The following is a 20,755-nucleotide window of genomic DNA, read 5'->3' on the forward strand; positions in this document are numbered from 1 at the left end:
GCCACCCACCCACCGCAGTGTTCCTGCAAGCAAGCCACCCACCCACCACAGTGTTCCTGCAAGCAAGCCACCCACCCACCACAGTGTTCCTGCAAGCAAGCCAGCCAGCCACCACAGTGTTCCTGCAAGCCATCCACCCATAACAGGGTGACACCAATCCAGCCAGCCGCCACAGTGTTCCTGCAAGTCAGCCACCCATAAAAGGGTGACACCAAGCCAGCCACCCATAACAGGGTGACACCAAGCCAGCCAGCCACCCATAGCAGGGTGACACCAATCCAGCCAGCCACCACAGTGTTCCTGCAAGCCAGCCACCACAGTGTTCCTGCAAGCCAGCCACCATTAACAGGGTGACACCAAGCCAGCCACCACAGTGTTCCTGCAAGCCAGCCACCCATAACATGGTTGACACCAAGCCAGCCAGCCACCACAGTGTTCCTGCAAGCCAGCCACCCATAACAGGGTGACACCAAGCCATCCAACCACCCATCACAGACTTTCTGAAAGCCAGCCACCAATAACAAGGTAAAACCAGTCACCAAGCCAGCCAGTCACCCATAACAGGGTGACACCAAGCCAGCCAACCAGCCACCACAGAGCACAGACTGTTCCTGAAAGCCAGCCACCAATAACAAGGTGACACCAGTCACCAAGCCAGCCAACCACCCATAACAGGGTGACACCAAGCCAGCCAGCCACCACAGTGTTCCTGCAAGCCATCCACCCATAACAGGGTGATACCAAGCCAGCCACCACAGTGTTCCGGGAAGCAAGCCACCCACAGCAGGTTGACACCAAGCCAGCCACACTGCCAGGCATCAGCCACCAACCCACAACAGGGTGCCAGCAGCAGCAACTTCAGCTTTAGCAAGCCATTTCTTTAATCTTTTTTGTGTCTTTCAAGCTGAAATGGAGATGGATGAGGAGAGAGAGTAAAAGTGTGGTCTGGGACTATTTCTCATCTCAACCATCTCCAGAAAAAGCAGAAGTGTGCAACACATGTACAAACAACATAAGCATGGGATCAGTAACTGCAAAAAACATAAATACGTCAAATCTTTGGGCCCATCTAAGAGTTCATCATATTGAATTGTATCATGCAGCACAGAAAAAGCAAAATGAATATCAATGTGATTTTGATTCAATACCTCCTCCACTATCCCAGGCAACAATAACAGATATGTTTGTAAAAAAAAAAACAGATGTCACTGTCTAGATTCAGATGGAAGATCCCAACTGCTGGACATAGTAATCGCAGAGATACAGTGGGTACAGAAAGTATTCAGACCCCCTTAAATTTTTCACTCTTTGTTATATTGCAGCCATTTGCTAAAATCATTTAAGTTCATTCTTCTTCCTCATGAATGTACACATAGCACCCCATACTGACAGAAAAACACAGAATTGTTGACATTGTTGCAGATTTATTAAAAAAGAAAAACTGAAATATCACATGGTCCTAAGTATTCAGACCCTTTGCTGTGACACTCATATATTTAACTCAGGTGCTTTCCATTTCTTCTGATCATCCTTGAGATGGTTCTACACCTTCATTTGAGTACAGCTCTGTTTGATTATACTGATTGGACTTAATTAGGAAAGCCACACACCTGTCTATATAAGACCTTCCAGATCACAATGCATGTCAGAGCAAATGAGAATCATGAGGTCAAAGGAACTGCCTGAAGAGCTCAGAGACAGAATTGTGGCAAGGCACAGATCTGGCCAAGGTTCCAAAAAGATTTCTGCTGCACTTGAGGTTCCTAAGAGCACAGTGGCCTCCATAATCCTCAAATGGAAGACGTTTGGGACGACCAGAACCCTTCCTAGAGCTGGCCGTCCGGCCAAACTGAGCTATCGGGGGAGATGAGCCTTGGTGAGAGAGGTAAAGAAGAACCCAAAGATCACTGTGGCTGAGCTCCAGAGATGCAGTCAGGAGATGGGAGAAAGTTGTAGAAAGTCAACCATCACTGCAGCCCTCCACCAGTCGGTGCTTTATGGCAGAGTGGCCCGACGGAAGCCTCTCCTCAGTGTAGGACACATGAAAGCCCGCATGGAGTTTGCTAAAAAACACCTGAAGGACTCCAAGATGGTGAGAAATAAGATTCTCTGGTCTGATGAGACCAAAATAGAACTTTTTGGCCTTAATTCTAAGCGGTATGTGTGGAGAAAACCAGGCACTGCTCATCACCTGTCCAATACAGTCCCAACAGTAACTATGTAACTATGCATGGTGGTGGCAGCATCATGCTGTGGGGGTGTTTTTCAGCTGCAGGGACAGGACGACTGGTTGCAATCGAGGGAAAGATGAATGCGGCCAAGTACAGGGATATCCTGGACAAAAACCTTCTCCAGAGTGCTCTGGACCTCAGACTGGGCCGAAGGTTTACCTTCCAACAAGACAATGACCCTAAGCACACAGCTAAAATAACGAAGGAGTGGCTTCACAACAACTCCGTGACTGTTCTTGAATGGCCCAGCCAGAGCCCTGACTTAAACCCAATTGAGCATCTCTGGAGAGACCTAAAAATGGCTGTCCGCCAACGTTTACCATCCAACCTGACAGAACTGGAGAGGATCTGCAAGGAGGAATGGCAGAGGATCCCCAAATCCAGGTGTGAAAGACTTGTTGCATCTTTCCCAAAAAGACTCCTGGCTGTATTAGATCAAAAGGGGGCTTCTACTAAATACTGAGCAAAGGGTCTGAATACTTAGGACCATGTGATATTTCAGTTTTTCTTTTTTAATAAATCTGCAACAATGTCAACAATTCTGTGTTTTTCTGTCAGTATGGGGTGCTATGTGTACATTCATGAGGAAGAAGAATGAACTTAAATGATTTTAGCAAATGGCTGCAATATAACAAAGAGTGAAAAATTTAAGGGGGTCTGAATACTTTCCGTACCCACTGTAATTGTCACTGTTAACCAGCCATTTACAATGGTGTCTGCCTCAGGATTTCAGCGGTTGATGCCCATACTTGAGCCAAGCTACACACTGAAGAGTGAGAAGTATTATTGAACCGCAATGCTGGCAAAGCTACACTAAAAGGTCGTTGACAAAGTAAAGGCTGTGCTGCAACTGGAGAATGCTGGCAACTCACTCTCATTCAGGACGGACTGCTGGTCACAAACAGAGTCCGAGTCACTACTCATTCTTACATAGCACTTAATTGACAGCGGATTGACAAAAAGGTAATTAGTGTTGAATACAAAAGTGATGCAAGGATCCAACACGGAGTACAGTAGAGAAATGTTTCTAGGCATGCTTCAAGAATGGGGAATGAAAAAAGATCGAGTGATGCTTGCGCAACTTCGAGAGCAAACATGCCTAAAGGAATGAAGCTTGCTGATACGTCAGACCTCTGTGTCATCATGGCACACAACACCCTCCAACTTTCAAATGATGGTCTGTCAAGCCAAAGAGCTTTGATTGATGTATGTTTTGAGAAGCATGAAGAGATTAAAAATGTTGTGCTTGCATGTCTTTTGAATCCTCTATACAAGAACCATGCTTTCTCTTCTGATGATGTATTGGGTACGGCAAAACAATGGCTGGCAGAAGATATTCAACAGGAGATGCAAGAGGTTTCCTTCCGAAAAGACAAGTCCAGAACACTATTTTTATAAAGAGCAGCATGCTGAAAAAACAGACAAATGTCCAAAAATACGTCAACAAACAGAATAGAATCTTCTTCATCGTGGTCGAATTGATCAGGACATTTTCAGTGTTTTATTGGGGCCTCATGCGGAGGATTCAATTTCTTCGGAACTTTTGCTAAATTACCTGAAAAACAATTGGATAATTAAAAAAATTTTTTTTTGATTCACTTACCTTGTTTTAAAAGAAAATATACTTCCCTTCCTTCCTATTCCTCTCTCTGTGGACACAGCCGCCGACATCACTTCCTCCTTGCATTGACTCCTGGGAGATGAGCGTCATCGATCCCAGGAATCAATGCGCCTGCACCGGCCCTGCTCGTCACTTCCGGTGCAGGCGCGTCATTCCCTGCTAAACAGCTTCTGGGCATGCCCAGAAGCTGTGCAGGGATGACGCGCCTGCACCGGAAGTGACGAGCAGGGCCGGTACAGGGCATTCTGGGACTCCGACATCACGGAAGATGACGCTCTGGCTTCAGCTGCCCACACCTGAGATGGCAACGCTGGACAAGACATTTTCAAGGTATTTCTTCTAAAAGGTAAGTGAAACGGGACAGTTCAGAGGCTATCGTTGCTTAAATGCACTAGCCCTGACTGTCCCGGGGGTATTTTTATCTAAAAAAAAAAAAATTTTCAGGGTGGAACTCTGCTGTAATGTCTATTTTCAGACAAAAGACTTGTTTGCAATCCACTAATAGTTTGGGAAGCCAACAAAAGTTATTTTAGGAGAATTCGCATTAAACTTTGCCATGAAATAAAAATAGAGAGAGAGAGAGACCAAAAACTCTCATCCCTAATCTCAGATACAGATTGGAGACCAGAAATAAATGAGGCCTCAGGTGAACGAGAGCTAATATGTCTGCAGGAAGAACTTAAATCGATCAGCTTATAAAAAGCTAAAGCATTGCTTTCCAGGGGCAGGTGAATGCTTTTACGTCAGGGCATTTCAGAGCATCAGAGTGCAATGCAAATTGACTACTTGTAAAGTTGGAGCTGTAGTAGGGAGCAAGAGCTGCCTCCTCTGTAGTGTTGGCTGCTGTACCATGCAGAGTAATACCAACTGTACTCCATCTCTTATTCTGGCTAGCAGTCTCCAGAGAGGTGCCAGCAGCAGGAAAGCGGAGATCTTCAGGTCAGTGTGAAGCAATACACTGGGCATAAGAGTATAGGGCTGCTTTCACACTAATGTGCTGTGGTTTACCCACATCGTGGGTGCAGTGCACTGTACCTGCAGCTTTTTCTGCAAGTTTTCTGCACTTAGCCAGACTTCAGTTATATCCTGCACTTTCAAAAAGTGCACCACACCTTCATGATATAATAGAAGTCTATGAAAGAGTGCAGCTAAACCAAAAAGGTCAAAGATGCATGCGCTGCACCCACAGTTTAGGTAAACCGCAGCACATCAGTGTGATAGCTGCCTTATTTAGGGCTTAGAACAGTTTTTTGTTTGGGGGGTTAATAAAACCATATCGTTGATGTGTTTTTACCAACCGTGCCTCAACCACACCCCCTTTAGCTGCCGTGGCCAGGGGTCTTTTACATGTCGCAGCCACAGCAGGCGTTCTACACCTTATCAGGGTTTGTGGGTGTAGCACCTGCCAAGCATGACCCATTCAAATGCCCTGCAACCTTGTTCCGTGCAGCAAACACAGGGTTAAAGCAAACAGCGCTGTGTTGATTTTTTTCTCACCATCTGCTTTAACCCCTTGGACCCTGCAGAAGTATGCAGTTGCAGGGCACTTGCAGAGTGGTCCCATGTACTTCAATGGGTCATGATTGGCAGACGTTGGCACCCACCAAAAGCAACAGGGCTCTAATGTCTGCTGCGGCATGTGTACACCTTTGGCTGCTGCCTCAGCAGCTAAATGGGGGTAGGGATTGGGGTGATAAAGCTGCAAATTAACCACAGGGTTTTACCAACCCCCAACATTGTGTGAATGAGCCCGAAGGTTGCCGCTGCCGATTGCAACTAAGTCCTCATGCACAAGTGCAGCAGGCACTGCTGCTCCTCTGAAATTACCATCCTCTCAGAGCCTGTCCCAGGATGTCAGTAGAATAGTGGCTATTTTACTTTTATCAGTAGTTCTATAACTTACTGAAAAATCAGCTAGTCGGATACACTAAGAGATCATGCTATCACCTAAATTTGCTGTCATGCTCTTACGAGGAACATTTTACACACGCTCATTACAAGTCTCCCAACTTGATTCATTTCGCTCCTTTTTTTTTTTTTTTTACCAAAATGTTGTCAAACCGGCTCAAATAGCTCCACCTAAAATGTATCTATCTAGACCAAATAGGATTCACACCTATGGGAGAGACCAGGGATAATTCCTTAGAACATTTGACCCTCTGCTCCTTTTAACTACAGTCACGGGGAAGGTCCTTAATCAAGTGGATTGGCAATTCATGGAGCTTACGCTTCAATGTATTGTCCTCCCCTCTTGTCGATGTGGATCTGGATGCTATAGTCTAATCTGGTGACAATAGTAGGTCAGCAGTGTCCCTTTAGAATAGTTCAAAATCAACAATGGCGCCCTTCAAGGCTGCTCCTCTTTTTCTCTTTTTTTTTTTTTTATCCTCACTCTTGGACCTTTTCTTTAGATTTTTGAACCCAGATATCCATTTTGTGTAGTTCTTTAACGCATAAAGTTGTGGCCTCTGCTGATGACCAGTTGTTTTACCTGACCCCACCCCACCCTTTTAGAATAAAGGCCCGTACACACGTAGCGATTGTCGGCCATAAATATTCGGCCGCCGAACGATCGGCCGATTGTCGGCTTGTTAGTATGATGCTTCTGACAGCCGACAGCGCATTTTCGGCCGAACAGAATCTGTCGTGCAGTCTTTAAAATATTTGTTGGCCGTCACCAGAACGGCCGATTGTTCGCCAGTCAGTACAGAATTCGGCCGACAAACAGCAGATTAGCAAGACTGGGCATGCTCAGAAAAGAAAAAACACACGGAAAGTTAACCATCACATGACATCACTTCTGCAGTCGGCTGTTGTTGGCCGACAAAATTTGTGTGCAGTCTTTAGCACTTTTCAGCCGACAGGACAGCATCGGACAAAAGACGGCCGATCGTTCGGCTGACATTCGGTACGTGTGTACGGGGCTTTACTGCAGACTTTGTCTCTCGAATCACAAAATTAACCTCCGAAAAATCAGAAACTTTGAAAGTCACCTTATCAGCAGAACCTAGTCAGTAGCCTGAAACCACGGTTTCCCTTCAATTGGTCCCAGTTCACAGTTACCTGTGAATCACGCTCAAGTCTTAGACCCAAATTTCATACCCAGTACTACACTTTCTATAAATGAAACATGATCTAAGAATAGTCAACCATCCACCCATCCTCCATTCATAGATCCTGTTTTAGTCATAGAAGCTGTAGTACTGGCTTCTATGAATGGAGAAGCTGGGCAGGCATAGCTGGGCTCTGTTTGATGAGTGCAAATGACAGCTCCTTTAGTTCTAATAACCTCCACCACACCAGAAGAGGAAGAGCAGAGGTATCAATTGATGAACATTTTAAGGAAGCCAGTAGCACAAGGTGACACAGTGCATTAATAAGTCATGTCCCCTGTGCTAATTCTGCCTAACTCTGGAAACAAATGCCTGAAGCTTGATACACTTGCAAAAAACTTTTTTAAAATACATCAAAATCACTAAAAATTACCCTCTGTGAATGCAGGCTTACAGAACAGTCTGTTCCCAATTGAATCCTTTGACAGGTACCTTCTCGAAGTCCAACCTTTTCTGACAAATTATGAGTTTCCTCAGAACTCATTCCTTTAGAAATGGCTAAGGGACTTTGGCACTACTTTCTTTCTGCAATAAGTAGAGCATATCCATTTCACCTCTCACACCACACTTCTATCTGTAATAAATATCAATAAATTAGAAGGTAATGATGAAGTGTTATAGAACACCCTTAGTTATTGCCTGCATTTTTTCTGTGGGTTAAGCATGCATGAGGCAATACGGAGAGTCCAGAGGTACTATTATGCAAAAATTCTGAGACTGCCCTAAGATTAAACAGTTTTGGTCAAAGGGTACCCTTGGGACTATAGCTGAAACCCAGCGGCCAGCTTGTTACATCTTAAACTCATCCCTAAATCCAGATACAAAATTCTGTATCTTGAACGCAGAAAATCTGTATCCTAAAACAGTATCTTAAACCCAGCTGAAGCCTGCCAGGCACATAGTAACAAATGTCTTCCTCTTGGTCTATACAGTGGTCCACAGAAGTATACAATATAATGCATATTAACCACTTAAGCCCCGGAAGATTTTACCCCCATTCCGACCAGGGGGTGTTTTGCGATTCGGCACTGCGTGACTTTAACGGACAATTGCGCGGTCGTGCGACGCTGTACCTAAACGAATTTGGCGTCCTTTTTTTCCCACAAACAGAGCTTTCTTTTGGTGGTATTTGATCACCTGTGCGATTTTTTGATCACGCGCTATAAACAAAAAAAGAGCGTCAATTTTGCAAAAATAACAATATTTTTCACATTTTTTTATATGAAATTCCCCCCCAAAAAAATGTAAAAATCAAAATTTTTTAACATTTTCGGCCAATTTGTTTTATGCTACCTATGTTTGGTAAAAAAAAATCGCAAAAATTTTGATTGGTTTGCGCAAAAGTTATCGCGTTTACTAACAAAGGGAAAGATTTTTGTCATTTTTGTTGGTTTTTTTTTTTAACGCGTAATGGCGGCGATCTGCGATTTTTTTTTTTGCGGTACTGCGACATTGCGGCGGACAGATCGGACCCTTGACTGACATTTTTGACACTTTTGGGGTTACCAATGACCTTTCTACAGTAATCAGTGCTATATATATGCACTGTTACTGTAAAAATACACTGGTAGTGAAGGGGTTAACTTTATTTGGGAGGGAGGGGCTGTGTGTGTCCCTAGGGGCATGCTTTCTACTGTGATTGGCTGTGGCTTCAGCTGTAAGGACACTGATCAACGGATCTACATAGTAGATCCATGTGATCAGTGTCTTTGCAGCGAGGAGAATGACAGGCAGCTTGTTTACACAAGCTGCCTGACATTCTCCCTCTCCACCGCCGATCGCCGAGTGGCCGGCGGACATCGGGTCCGCTGGTCACACGCGCGGGGGGGTCTGTGACCACGCGGGAGTGGGAGCGCGCCTCCGGGGGTGCGCACTCGCTCCCTAGACCCTCACAAGCAAGCAACGTAGCCCTACGTTAGTTTGCCTGTGAGGGGCTGACCGCCGACGTAGATAGTCGTGCGGCGGTCGGCAAGTGGTTAAAGACCATACTGTAGTGCCTAAGACCAGGTTGGATTGGACCTGGTTACGTTCTGTACTGAATACACTGTGGCCCCACTGATCAATGCTTCCAGCACAAAGCCACATGCAGTCGGTGCCCTCTAACATTGTAAATAGAATCTCCGGTTTCTGGTCCAGGGGCTTTATTCACCATCCCTCCTTATGGTGGTGGAAGGGGGAGCACAGTAGTCCACTGAACCATTTCCCTCAGTTTTTGTTTTCCCTTCCCAGTCCCCTTCTTTATTTCTTGGTTGTCTTGGTTCAATCCTACTTTCTCCTCCCTCTTTTTCAACCCTCCTTCTCGTTACTGGTTTGTTCCTTTCCTATAGCATTATCGTGTTTGTTTGTTTTTTTCCCCCCCGTTACTATATTTTCATTCCCTAAAACTACATTGAAAATAACCAAGAATGTACATAAAGATATGGTCTTTTCCACCTATCACTTTGACAACTTAAGTAGTGCTGGTATAGCAATTTGGAAATGTTTGTCTTTCCTTTCTTGTCATTGAAAAGCCTTCAAATGATTCTGACTGTTTTGTTGCAGTCCTGACTGGTTCTGATATGTTGTAATTTGTTGCTTATTATCAATTTGCTGTCTCATTTTATGGCATTATGATGTGTGTGCCTTGTGGATTTAAATAAAGAATTTAAACTGTGGAATCCAATAAATTAATATTCTTAGTTATCAAACCATTTACGTTGGTGTGTGTGTGGACATGTTGTGGCTATGTTTCTATACTGCTAGATAGCCGGTGATTTGTCTGGTCAGCAGAATTTTTGCCTTTTAAGACGTTGACTAGGTTGGAATCTGTACTTTGTTTGACCCCTAGAAACGGGCAAGATTTAGCAATGATTGTATTTTTGCCCTGTAACTATTAAAAATCAATTGCACAGTAAACCTTCACATAAAAAGTGCTTTACTAATTAGTATTTGTAATAAAAAATATATCTAATGGATTGAGAAAATATGTACAATATTTTATTAATCATGTCAATATTTCAAACTCATTGATGTGTTTTGCCTTTTTATGTTATGTCATTGCAGGAATGTTTAGGCAGGGGTGCTCAACCTTCAGAGTGATCACTCCTAATATTGATGAAGAGGCCTCCATGATGGAAGATGTTGGGATGCAGGATGTTCATTTTAATGAGGTATTGTTGGATGACTTCCATGAAAAACCACAACATTTTCTGCCAATTTTGTCATACACATACGGTTTCAGTCCCACATGCGTAATTTCAAATAGTATGTTAAGATCAAATATTCAAGAAAATCTTTTCAGTAACTATTCACTCCTAAAAAATAAGTTTGTGTTAGTAATACTATCTTAGCATGAGTTGTAACATGGCTGCAAAACAAAATTGAGACTCTGTAGTTCCCACAGTGGCAAGATTTTCTTTGACCATTTTGTAAACTTTATATTACTGACTCACACTAACACATTTTGTAAGAAGATATTTTTAAAACACATGGTTTTGTTTCTTCATTCTTTCCAAAGGAACATAGTTTTTTTTTTTAATTGGCTTCCTAGTGATAAAATCTTGCACAATGTAGGTATTTTATCAGTATCTTGTACAGTAAAGAATAGTTTTTGCATGGTTTGCACATAACCTTTAATCAGAGACACATTAAGTAGTCAATCTTTAACAAATTTCATATGTCATAGTGCAATTAAGTATTTTGCTGGATAAGTGCTGGCATTAAAGAATCATGACAAATTCACTGATAAATTAAAACATTGGATTCAGTCCAATATCGTTAGGAATTATAGCAAAGTCTTGTTTTGCAACCCTCCCCCAATGTATGTGAAATCATTGTGTTAAAAAATGTACATATATAATTCATACTTGGAACATGATTCTTGTTAACATGTCTCTTAACAATAGACTATTTTTACAACCCCAATTCCATAAAAGTTGGGACGCTGTGTAAAATCTACATAAAAATGCAATGATTTGCAAATCTCATAAACCCAAATTTTATTTACAATAGAAAACATATCAAATGTTTAAACTGAAAAAATGTACCATAAAAAAATAAAAAGGTCATTTTGGAGTTGATGACAGTAACACAGCTCAAAAGAGCTGGGACAGGGGCATGTTTTTACCACATTGTAGCATCCCCTCTTCTTTTAATATTCTGTAAACATCTGAGGAGACTAGTTGCTGGAGTTTTGGAAGAGGAATGTTGTCCCATTCTTGCTTGAATACAGCTCAACAGTCCTGGGTTGTCTTTGTCATAGTTTTCATTTCAAGATGTGCCAAATATTTTAAATTGGTGAAAGGTCTGAACTGCAGGCAGACCATTTAAGCACTTGGACTCTTCTACTACGAAGTTGTTCTGTTATAGCTATAGTATGCAGTTTAGCTTTATCCTACTGAAATATGCAAGGCCTTCCCTGAAAAAGACATCTTCTGAATGGAAGCACAAGCTGCTCTAAAACCTTAGATCTATCTTCCAGCATTAATGAGGCCTTTCCAGATGTGCAAGCTGCCATTTCCATGCACACTAAAGCACCCCTACTATCAGAGTGTGCTGATAACAAGCTGGTAAGTCCCTCTCCTCTTTAGTTCAGAGGACATGGCACCTTTTTTTTGACAAAATGTCAAATTTCAATTTGTCTGATCACAGAACATTTTTTCACTTTGCAACAAACCATTTTAAATTAACTTAGTCCCAGAGAAGACAGTAGCATTTCTGGCTCATGTTCAGATTTGGCTTCTTCTTTGCAAGATAGAGCCTAAACTTGCATGTTTGGATGGCACTGCATACTGTGTTTACAGACTGTGATTTTTGGAAGTATTCCTGAGCTCATGCAGTGATGTTCATCACAGAGTCATGTCTGTTAAAATATGCGTTTGAGATTTGCAAAAATCCTTTCATTCTGAGGATTTTACACAGCATACCAACTTTTTCGGAATTGGAGTTATACCAATCAAGAACCAAATTGGCCTTTTCTAACCTTGTTACAACTTCCCAAATTACAGTGACATTAGGTTGGTATCAGTTTAACATAGTTACAAAATGCATTCAGTATTTATAAACACTTTAGAGCTGGTTTATGTATTGTTTCTTTAGCAGACATGATTGACCGAATGTTTATATGAGGTGCTGTTGTGATTTCTCTTTCGTTCATTGACAGACACAGCTCTCCATAAATCATAACTAGTGGGTTATATTGCCTCCTCCAGGAGTAGGACTAGGCAGAACAAAAAACATCTGGCTACGCCCATGGGCTGTCCTCATCTGGGTATATAACCCCCCTCTCTGCTCTAGGTAATCAGTGTTAATCTGTCTAGTCAGGAGTAAGGACCTAGGCTCCCAGCTGGGATCTCCTTCCATACATCTTTTTTTTTTTTTCTCTCTCGGAGAGCTACAATCGCCGGCCTGGATAATCTAGACCCAGTGGTCCCTCCAGCCTAGCCCACGAGGGCGTGCAGACTAGAGTTACGCGCTAGTTCGGCCGCGACATAGCCTCACATACAGAGGCTAGCCAGCTAGTTAAACGTCTTGCAGGGTCGCATTAGACCGGACTTGGGTCTGAGTCACAGCAGTCCCTTGGCCGACAGCTCCCCTACTTCAGTGGCAAGGAGTTCTGTTGGGAGCGTTACCTGCACCATGGAAGGGTAAGTTCAGTCCCCCCTCTCCCCTTTTAGTGGTTTTCTAGGGGTGGACGCGAGTAACCTCCAGGGACAGTCGGATCTGCCTGCAGGTTTCCTCCTTCCATCCTTAAATCCCTCACTGAGCTGGGCTTCCCTCACTCCCTGTCTGGACCTAGAATCTGGGTTGGGGGTCCCAGGGCAGAGAATGTAGCAGAGACCCCTGGGGTCTCACCCGCTATCCCCACTCTGTAAGGGTCCTGGGATAATGTGTGTCCTGCCCTGGTAGTTTGGAGGGGTCCCAGTGTATGAGATCCCTAGGTGCATGCCTTGCTGTTTGCAGTGTAGATATAGTGCAGAGACCAGAGCAAAGTGCACAGCAGTGTCTCCGCTAAACGTGTGTCCTACCTTCAGGGGGGGGGGTCCCCTTGCAGAGGGTGCAGGAAAGATCCTGGCAGCACACTTCAGTGTTTGTAGCTAATGGTGGCCATTTTCCCTTAGTCTGGCTGGTCTTTGGTTGGCGGCCATGTTTGTGTAGCCGGATGATGTCACAGAGGGCCATTTTCCCTTAGTCTGGGAGATGCTTGAGACAACTAAAGCCTTGTTGGGATGCCGGAGCTCCTCCTCTTCCTCCACCTCTTCCTGTGCCCGAGACATATGAACAGGGATAGCGTCCATGATGATGCTGGCTTGCAATTCTCAGTGCTCTTCCGGTTGGTAGGGTGAGTCTTTGAGGGTCCCTGTTAACTCTCTCTCTGCGGATAGGTACCCTGAGCCTTGAGGAGATCGTTTAGTGGTGCCAAAATATCGTTTTTGAACTGCAAGGTCTTCCTTTCCTTATGGAGCCTTAGGGTCACATCTCCCTCACTCACCCCCTCATGGAGGTGGCAGGTCCCTCGGAACCCCAGCTTCCCATGGTTGCACTGATGGCTGTCCTGCAGTCCTTAGTGTACCGGGTAGAAGTGGCGTGTGGGCAAAGGCCCAGGAGGATGCGTCCCCCGCCTTCCCCTGCTCAGGCTGTCTCATCTGATTCTGAGCTTGATGCCACTGTGGACATGGCCCATACAGGGGATTTAATATCACACCCCCTGATCCATCCGATAGTGAGGATGATTCCTCCATGGTAACAGCAGCTAATGAAAAAGCGCTGGTAGATGCAGTTATCACTGCAATGTGTGAGACTTTAAAAATTAAGGATGCGGCTAATGTAGCCACGGACGTGGCTGTGTCGTTTGGTACACACAAGACGCATCATACTCCAAAGGTGTTTCCTTATGTGCCTTATTTTGGCAGGTTTTCCTGTAAGGGATGGGAACAACCAAAATTACCCTTTGTGGTCCCCAAACATTTTGCTGTACGCTACCCTTTTTTGGAGTAGGCTAAAAAAAAGTGGGGCTAGTCCACCAGTGGTGGCCCTCCTGTTTCCAGGTTGAATTGAATAAAGCAACCATGATCCCAGTAGAGGAATCCCGGTCCTTTAGGGACCAGGCTGACAAGAAAGCAGAGGCTGTGGCACGCAGCATAGTTACATTGGCTGGTTCGGCATTGCGGCCAGTCTTTGCCTCAGCCCTGGTGTCTCAGACCCTAACGGAACGGGCCAAGCTTTTGCACCAGGGCCTGGGGGGTGAGCAGGTCCCGCTGTATTTGTTTTAGCGGACCAGTTGGCCCATGGGCTGCAGTTTATTTGTGATTCAGCTTTAGATACAGGTCCTGTGCTGTCCAAAATTTCTGTATTAGCGGTGGTGATTAGGCGCGTGCTGGGGCTTAAGAATTGGTCCGCAGACCAGGGTGGACCTTCCTCTGTATAAGCTTCAGGGACCACAAGCCATGATTTACCGGATGCTGTCACAGAGATAATTCTCTCCCCCATTTTGCATACAGGTTCTGAGTCTGGTGGTATCCACCTTCAAGACAGTTCTGTTTGCACAGTCTTACATGTAGCTCCATTAGCAGGTTTGGCTCCACAGGAGGATACCTAGGTTCGTGGCGAGATCAAGGGGTTCCTCTGGCAGACTCTGCAGGCGTCCAAGGGCCACGGTAAGGCCAGTATCATCCTCGGCTTAGGCTTCTTCCGCAATTCCTGCGAGAAATCAAGGGTGAGGATCTTCCAATCAGTCTGGTGGCCATACAAGTCCCTTGAGGGCTTCCTCTCAGAGAAGACCAGTTGTCCCAAGGGCTGATCTACCATCCTGCTTTACAGTCGCTGGTTTTAATGGCTTAGGTATTAAAAGCCAGGTACTAAGGGATAGAGGTCTGTCTGGATCAGTGATCCCTACTATGGTGAAGGCGGGGAATTAGTCTTCCAGCAAGATATACCATCGTACGTGGAAAGCATACATTTCTTGGTGTGAGTCAATTGGCGCTCATCCTCGATCCTTTTCTGTGGCTCAGGTCTTAACCTTTCTTCAACAGGGCATTAATCAGAAGTTGGCCTTGAATACCATCAAGGGCCAGGTGTCTGCCTTGGCAATCTTCTTTCAGCGACCCCTAGCCAGGCACTCTTTTTAGTTTGTACCTTCATTCAGGGGTTTTAACCTGTGGCTCCACCTGTACGGTCTCTTTTGCCGCCATGGGATTTAAATTTAGTGTTTTCGTTTCTCCAGAAACCTCCATTTGACATTATTCAGTAGATTCCCTTGCCTACGTTATCCCAGAAGGTGACATTCTTGGTGGCTTTTACCTCGGCCTGCAGAGTATCAGAATTGGTGACATCCTGTCGCAGGCCCTTTTTAGTGGTCCATAGGGATAAAGTGGTTCTTCGTCCCTGTCCATCATTCCTGCTCAAAGTTGCCTCTGACTTCCATTTGAACGAGGACATTGTATTGTCTTCCTTGTGTCCCAAGCCAGCTCATCCCAAGGAATTTGCTTTGCATACCTTGGATGTGGTTCATGCGATTCGGGTGTATCTGGCAGCTACTGAGTCTTTTTGCAGGTCAGACTCGCTTTTTGGGTGACTCAGATCAAAAAAGCAAGGGGATTTCCATTCACTACTTACCAACCAGCCAGCGACCAACCAAATTAACCTGTCTAACAGTATGCGTTAAAAGCAGGGGTTTAGTTGCACACATTTGCAAATATATGCGTAAGCTGCAGGCCACGGCAAGGCACCCTGATATCTGCAGTCCCTAACTCTACCTTTAAAGAGTCTCCACAATGGTAGCACATGCATTCTGATGAGATAGATGGAGGACAGGTGACTGGAGGGAGCCCACCCTTCCTTAAAGGCGCAGGGTCACACTGAACACCCAGCACATTGCACAATGGCAGCAAAGGTGTCAGTGCATTGCCTGACCAATGTAAACGAAATTGCAAAAAGTGGTCACCTCCTCCACCTATAACTGGTCTTAACAGTAAGAAGCACTGGAAGGGCAAAGGCAGATCAAAAAAGCAAGGGGATTTCCAGGCACTACTTACCAACCAGCCAGCGATCAACTGAATTAACCTGTCTTAACAGTATGCGTTAAAAGCAGGGGTTTAGTTGCACACATTTGCAAAGACGGTGACTCAGGCCTATTCCTTTAAGGTTAGGTTCCACCTTTCCCTGTGACGGCACATTCTACTCGGGCGCTGAGTGCTTCTTGGACCTTCTGTCATCAGGCTTCAATATCGCAAGTTTGCAAGGAAGCCACTTGGTCGTCCGTGCACACCTTCACAAAATTGTATAAGGTAGATACTTGGTATCTGCGGATGCTTTCTTTGGCCGCAAAGTTTTGCAGGCTACTGTTTAAAAGGGGAGTTTTTTTCTTTAAACCTCTATTTTTTCAGACGGGGCTCCTGTGTCCTGGTTAAGGGCTCTTATGTTTAGCCTTGGGTGTTTTTCCTCCACCCCCATTGGCACTGCTTTTGGACCTACCAGTAGTTGTGATTTATGGAGAGCTGTGTCCACCGATGAACGAAAGAGAAAATGTTTTTTTTGTACCTACCGTAAAAATAATTTCTCTGAGTTCATTGACGGACACAGCACCCACCCCTCTATGGAGTTCTGATACTTCTAATACTGCTTGCTACTGAACTGATTACCTAGAGCAGAGAAGGGAGTTAAATACCAGCTGAGGATGGCCTACGGGCGTAGCCAGGTGTTTTTTGTTCTGCCTAGTCCTACTCCTGCAGGAGGCCACTAGTTATGATTTATGGAGCGTTGTGTCCGTCGATGAACTCAGAGAAATGGATTTTACAGTAAGTACAAAAATCCCATTTTGGTGCAACTGTCTGTTACTGATGCATGCTGTTCTAATTTGTGTTTAGGATGTGCTGATGGAGCTTCTGGAACAGTGTGCCGACGGCCTTTGGAAAGCTGAGCGTTATGAGCTAATTGCAGACATCTATAAACTCATCATTCCTATTTATGAAAAGCGTAGGGATTTTGAGGTATTTTTAATTAAGTTTTGTATATTCGCATTAGTTTAACAGCGTTCCTAATCTTTATATTTTTTATTTTTTTTTTTTTTACAATGCCTCCCTCCACTTGGAAATCTTTATTGAATGCCCCTTATTGTGGTTGAATTAAATTGGTTTTCACTCACCAAAATTGTAAAGAGACCTTGTAAAACAGGAATCGTACACTTTCTGCCCATTACATAAGAACTGGGAGTAGCTTCCTGATATTACAGATAAAAAAAAAAAATCCTATGTTCTGCAATGCCATGGTCGTTTGCAACTAACCTGAGTCCCTGTTATTTGATTTAAAAAAAAAAAAAAAAATCCAAAATGTATTTATGGTTAGTAGAGGTAATTCTTGGTTGTACAGTAACATTATCTGGAAATCATTGGTATGGCAAGGCCCTTACAGTAGACCTATCACAAACCAAGGTAATTCATTCTAAGAGTATTAGGAACAAAACACACAGCCTATAGTCACTGTCATTAAACAAGCATCTCAAAACAATTAATATATCTAGAAATATAAGCAGTTGAATTTGTATGTAAAGCTGAACTTACCAAAAACAGTCAAGCTTGGCCCCAAGCCTCCCAATTTGTGAACCTTTTTATTAATCCTTGAAAGTGACGGTGTCAAACTGGCAAATAAGGGACTTTTTTTTTAGTAACAAAACAATCGGTAAGCTCAAGCTATACATGTATCTGATATAAATCATAAATTTTAGATTTTTTTTTCTAGAAATTGGGGTTATTCCCCCTTACTGCCTTTAGAACATCCCTTTTTTTATAGTTTCTCCTCTTATGGCTTTTTCTTTTAAAATAGGGTATTCTGTTTATAGCTCACATTTACCTGTGTTTTTTAAAATGAAGAAGAAAGATCCGGTTTCTTCTTCAGGCAAACGTAGGGAGGATCTGTACTGTGGAAACTGTGACAAAAAAATGGAGGCTAAAGATTAATCACCAGTATTGCCTGTGGTTTCCCTGCAGCTGATATTTCCCTTTTTACTGACATCCCACGCCTTATTATACCCTGTTTAGAGGAAGAAATCTTGGAGGCAGGGTTTTGCTTCCTTATATCAGAGCCTTCAGCATGGAAAACCTTAAGCAACACCCAGAATATATCACCAAATCTCATTCCATATCTCCTGAGGTACTTTTTACAGGGTACTCCTTAGGCACAATTACCATTTCTAGATGTTCCCCATAATATAGCAAATCTTCACCTTTTGAGTTAAGATCCACTTTAAAAGCTTAAAAATAGATTCATCTACATTTGTTGTTCAGAAGAGATCAGTGGTAGAGGGATAGTGGTGGTGGGATCAGTGACTGGGATGGTGGTGAGGGAGGGGGGAATGGGATCAGTGGCAGAGGGATGGTGGGGGGAGGTATCAGTGGCAAGAGGGGTGGTGGCAGAAGGGATGAGATATTGGGGGGGGGATAGGATCAGTGGCAGAGGGATGGTGGTGGGGGGGGATGGGATCGGTGGCAAAGGGAAGGGTGGTGGGGGGGTAGGATTGGTGGCAGAGGGATGGTGGTGGGGGGATGGGATTGTGACACTGGCACTCATTTGTTCTCACTGCCAGTCAATTCCCCCTCCTTGCTCAGTGCTCTCTGTGTGGATCCACAGTGTCTCCAGTAACCACTCTCCTGACATGGAGACACTGTCTCCACATCTCACAAAGGGGGAGAGCTCTTCACTCTACTGGCCCGTCAGCTAATTAGCTTACTTTCTCTTTCACTCCAGTTTCCTCCTGGCATGAAACTGGTTGGAGAAATGGGCGGAGAGGGTATATAGCTTTGTTTTTTGTTTTTATTTTGAATGTATGCACTCATTAAAGTAGAACAATAGACAAACTTTTTTTGTTTTTCATTTTGGATAAAGCAAAGGGGGGGTTATAAAACCAGATTTCTCTTACGTCCTCTGACAGATGCAGCCCTTCCAAGTATTCTTCACTATTGGGTAATGGCGCCCTCTGCAGGAGCAGGCTAGGTAGTGAAAATTTCATTAAAAGCTTTTACTTGGACACACCTTACGGGCTCTCCCTCTAGACCAGGGGTCCTCAAACTACGGCCCGCCAGGGTCCTGAACCTGGCCCGCCGGCAGGGATGTATCATTCATGTTGTTTTTTTTTCTGAATCACCTAATTAGAGCCAGAGGCTCTTATAGGCTTCAGAAAAGGGTGGACCCGGGGCGCAGAGCGGTGCGCCCTAGCCCACCCATTTGTGTGACAATAGCGAATGAAAATTCGCTATTGTCAATCGGATCCTCCTCCCGGCCAATCAGGAAGTGGGTCCGAGACCCGCTTCCTCATTGGCCGAGGAGGAGGCGGGAGGACTCAAGGAGACGCGGGGGACCGAGGAGAAGCCGCCGCTGCAGGTAAGTGCACTGACTGGTCTATCTGCATTGAAGGGGGCACGGCACGCTGGTCTCTCTGCATTGAATGGGGGCACGCTGGTCTCTCTGCATTGAATGGGGGCACGCTGGTCTCTCTGCATTGAATGGGGGCACGCTGGTCTCTCTGCATTGAATGGGGGCACGCTGGTCTCTCTGCATTGAATGGGGGCACGCTGGTCTCTCTGCATTGAATGGGGGCACGCTGGTCTCTCTGCATTGAATGGGGGCACGCTGGTCTCTGCATTGAAGGGGGCACGCTGGTCACTCTGAATTGAAAGGGGGCACACTGGTCTCTCTGCATTGAAGGGTGCATGCTGGTCACTCTGCATTGAAAGGGGGCACACTGGTCTCTCTGCATTGAGGGGGGCACGCTGGTTTCTCTGCATTGAAAGGGGGCACGCTGGTCACTCTGCATTGAATGGGGGCACGCTGGTCACTCTGCATTGAATGGGGGCACGCTGGTCTCTCTGCATTGAATGGGGGCACGCTGGTCTCTCTGCATTGAATGGGGGCACGCTGGTCTCTCTGCATTGAATGGGGGCATGCTGGTCTCTGCATTGAATGGGGGCACGCTGGTCTCTCTGCATTGAATGGGGGCACGCTGGTCTCTCTGCATTGAATGGGGGGCACGCTGGTCTCTGCATTGAAGGGGGCACGCTGGTCACTCTGAATTGAAAGGGGGCACACTGGTCTCTCTGCATTGAAGGGGCACGCTGGTCACTCTGCATTGAAAGGGGGCACGCTGGTCTCTCTGCATTGATTGGGGGCACGCTGGTCACTCTGCATTGAATGGGGGCACGCTGGTCTCTCTGCATTGAATGGAGGCACGCTGGTCTCTCTGCATTGAATGGGGGCACGCTGGTCTCTCTGCATTGAATGGGGGCACGCTGGTCTCTCTGCATTGAATGGGGGCACGCTGGTCTCTCTGCATTGAATGGGGGCACGCTGGTCTCTCTGCATTGAATGGGGGCACGCTGGTCTCTCTGCATTGAATGGGGGCACGCTGGTCTCTCTGCATTGAATGGGGGCACGCTGGTCTCTCTGCATTGAATGGGGGCACGCTGGTCTCTCTGCATTGAATGGGGGCACGCTGGTCTCTCTGCATTGAATGGGGGCACGCTGGTCACTCTGCATTGAATGGGGGCACGCTGGTCACTCTGTATTGAAAGGGGGCACGCTGGTCTCTCTGCATTGAAAGGTGGCACGCTGGTCTCTCTGCATTGAAAGGGGGCACGCTGGTCTCTTTGCATTGAATGGGGGCACGCTGGTCTCTCTGCATTGAATGGGGGCACGCTGGTCTCTCTGCATTGAATGGGGGCACGCTGGTCTCTCTGCATTGAATAGGGGCACGCTGGTCTCTCTGCATTGAATGGGGGCACGCTGGTCTCTCTGCATTGAATGGGGGCACGCTGGTCTCTCTG

The 20,755-nt window shown here is 45.3% G+C and overlaps 1 protein-coding gene across 7 annotated transcripts in view; it reads left to right on the forward strand.

Annotated features, from left to right (window-relative positions):
• Window positions 1-20,755, forward strand: part of DOCK9 (dedicator of cytokinesis 9) — a 490,995-nt gene that overhangs the window by 442,792 nt on the left and 27,448 nt on the right. For all 7 annotated transcript variants that reach the window (XM_082245713.1, XM_082245711.1, XM_082245714.1 and 4 more), the window contains exons 45-46: window positions 10,008-10,114; window positions 16,808-16,930. In XM_082245713.1, coding sequence (XP_082101839.1) covers window positions 10,008-10,114; window positions 16,808-16,930 — 230 coding nt within the window. The remainder of the gene's footprint in view (window positions 1-10,007; window positions 10,115-16,807; window positions 16,931-20,755) is intronic.

The sequence above is a fragment of the Pelophylax lessonae genome, assembly GCF_965119305.1.
Source record: "Pelophylax lessonae genome assembly, chromosome: 2".
Taxonomy (NCBI): Eukaryota; Metazoa; Chordata; class Amphibia; order Anura; family Ranidae; genus Pelophylax; species Pelophylax lessonae.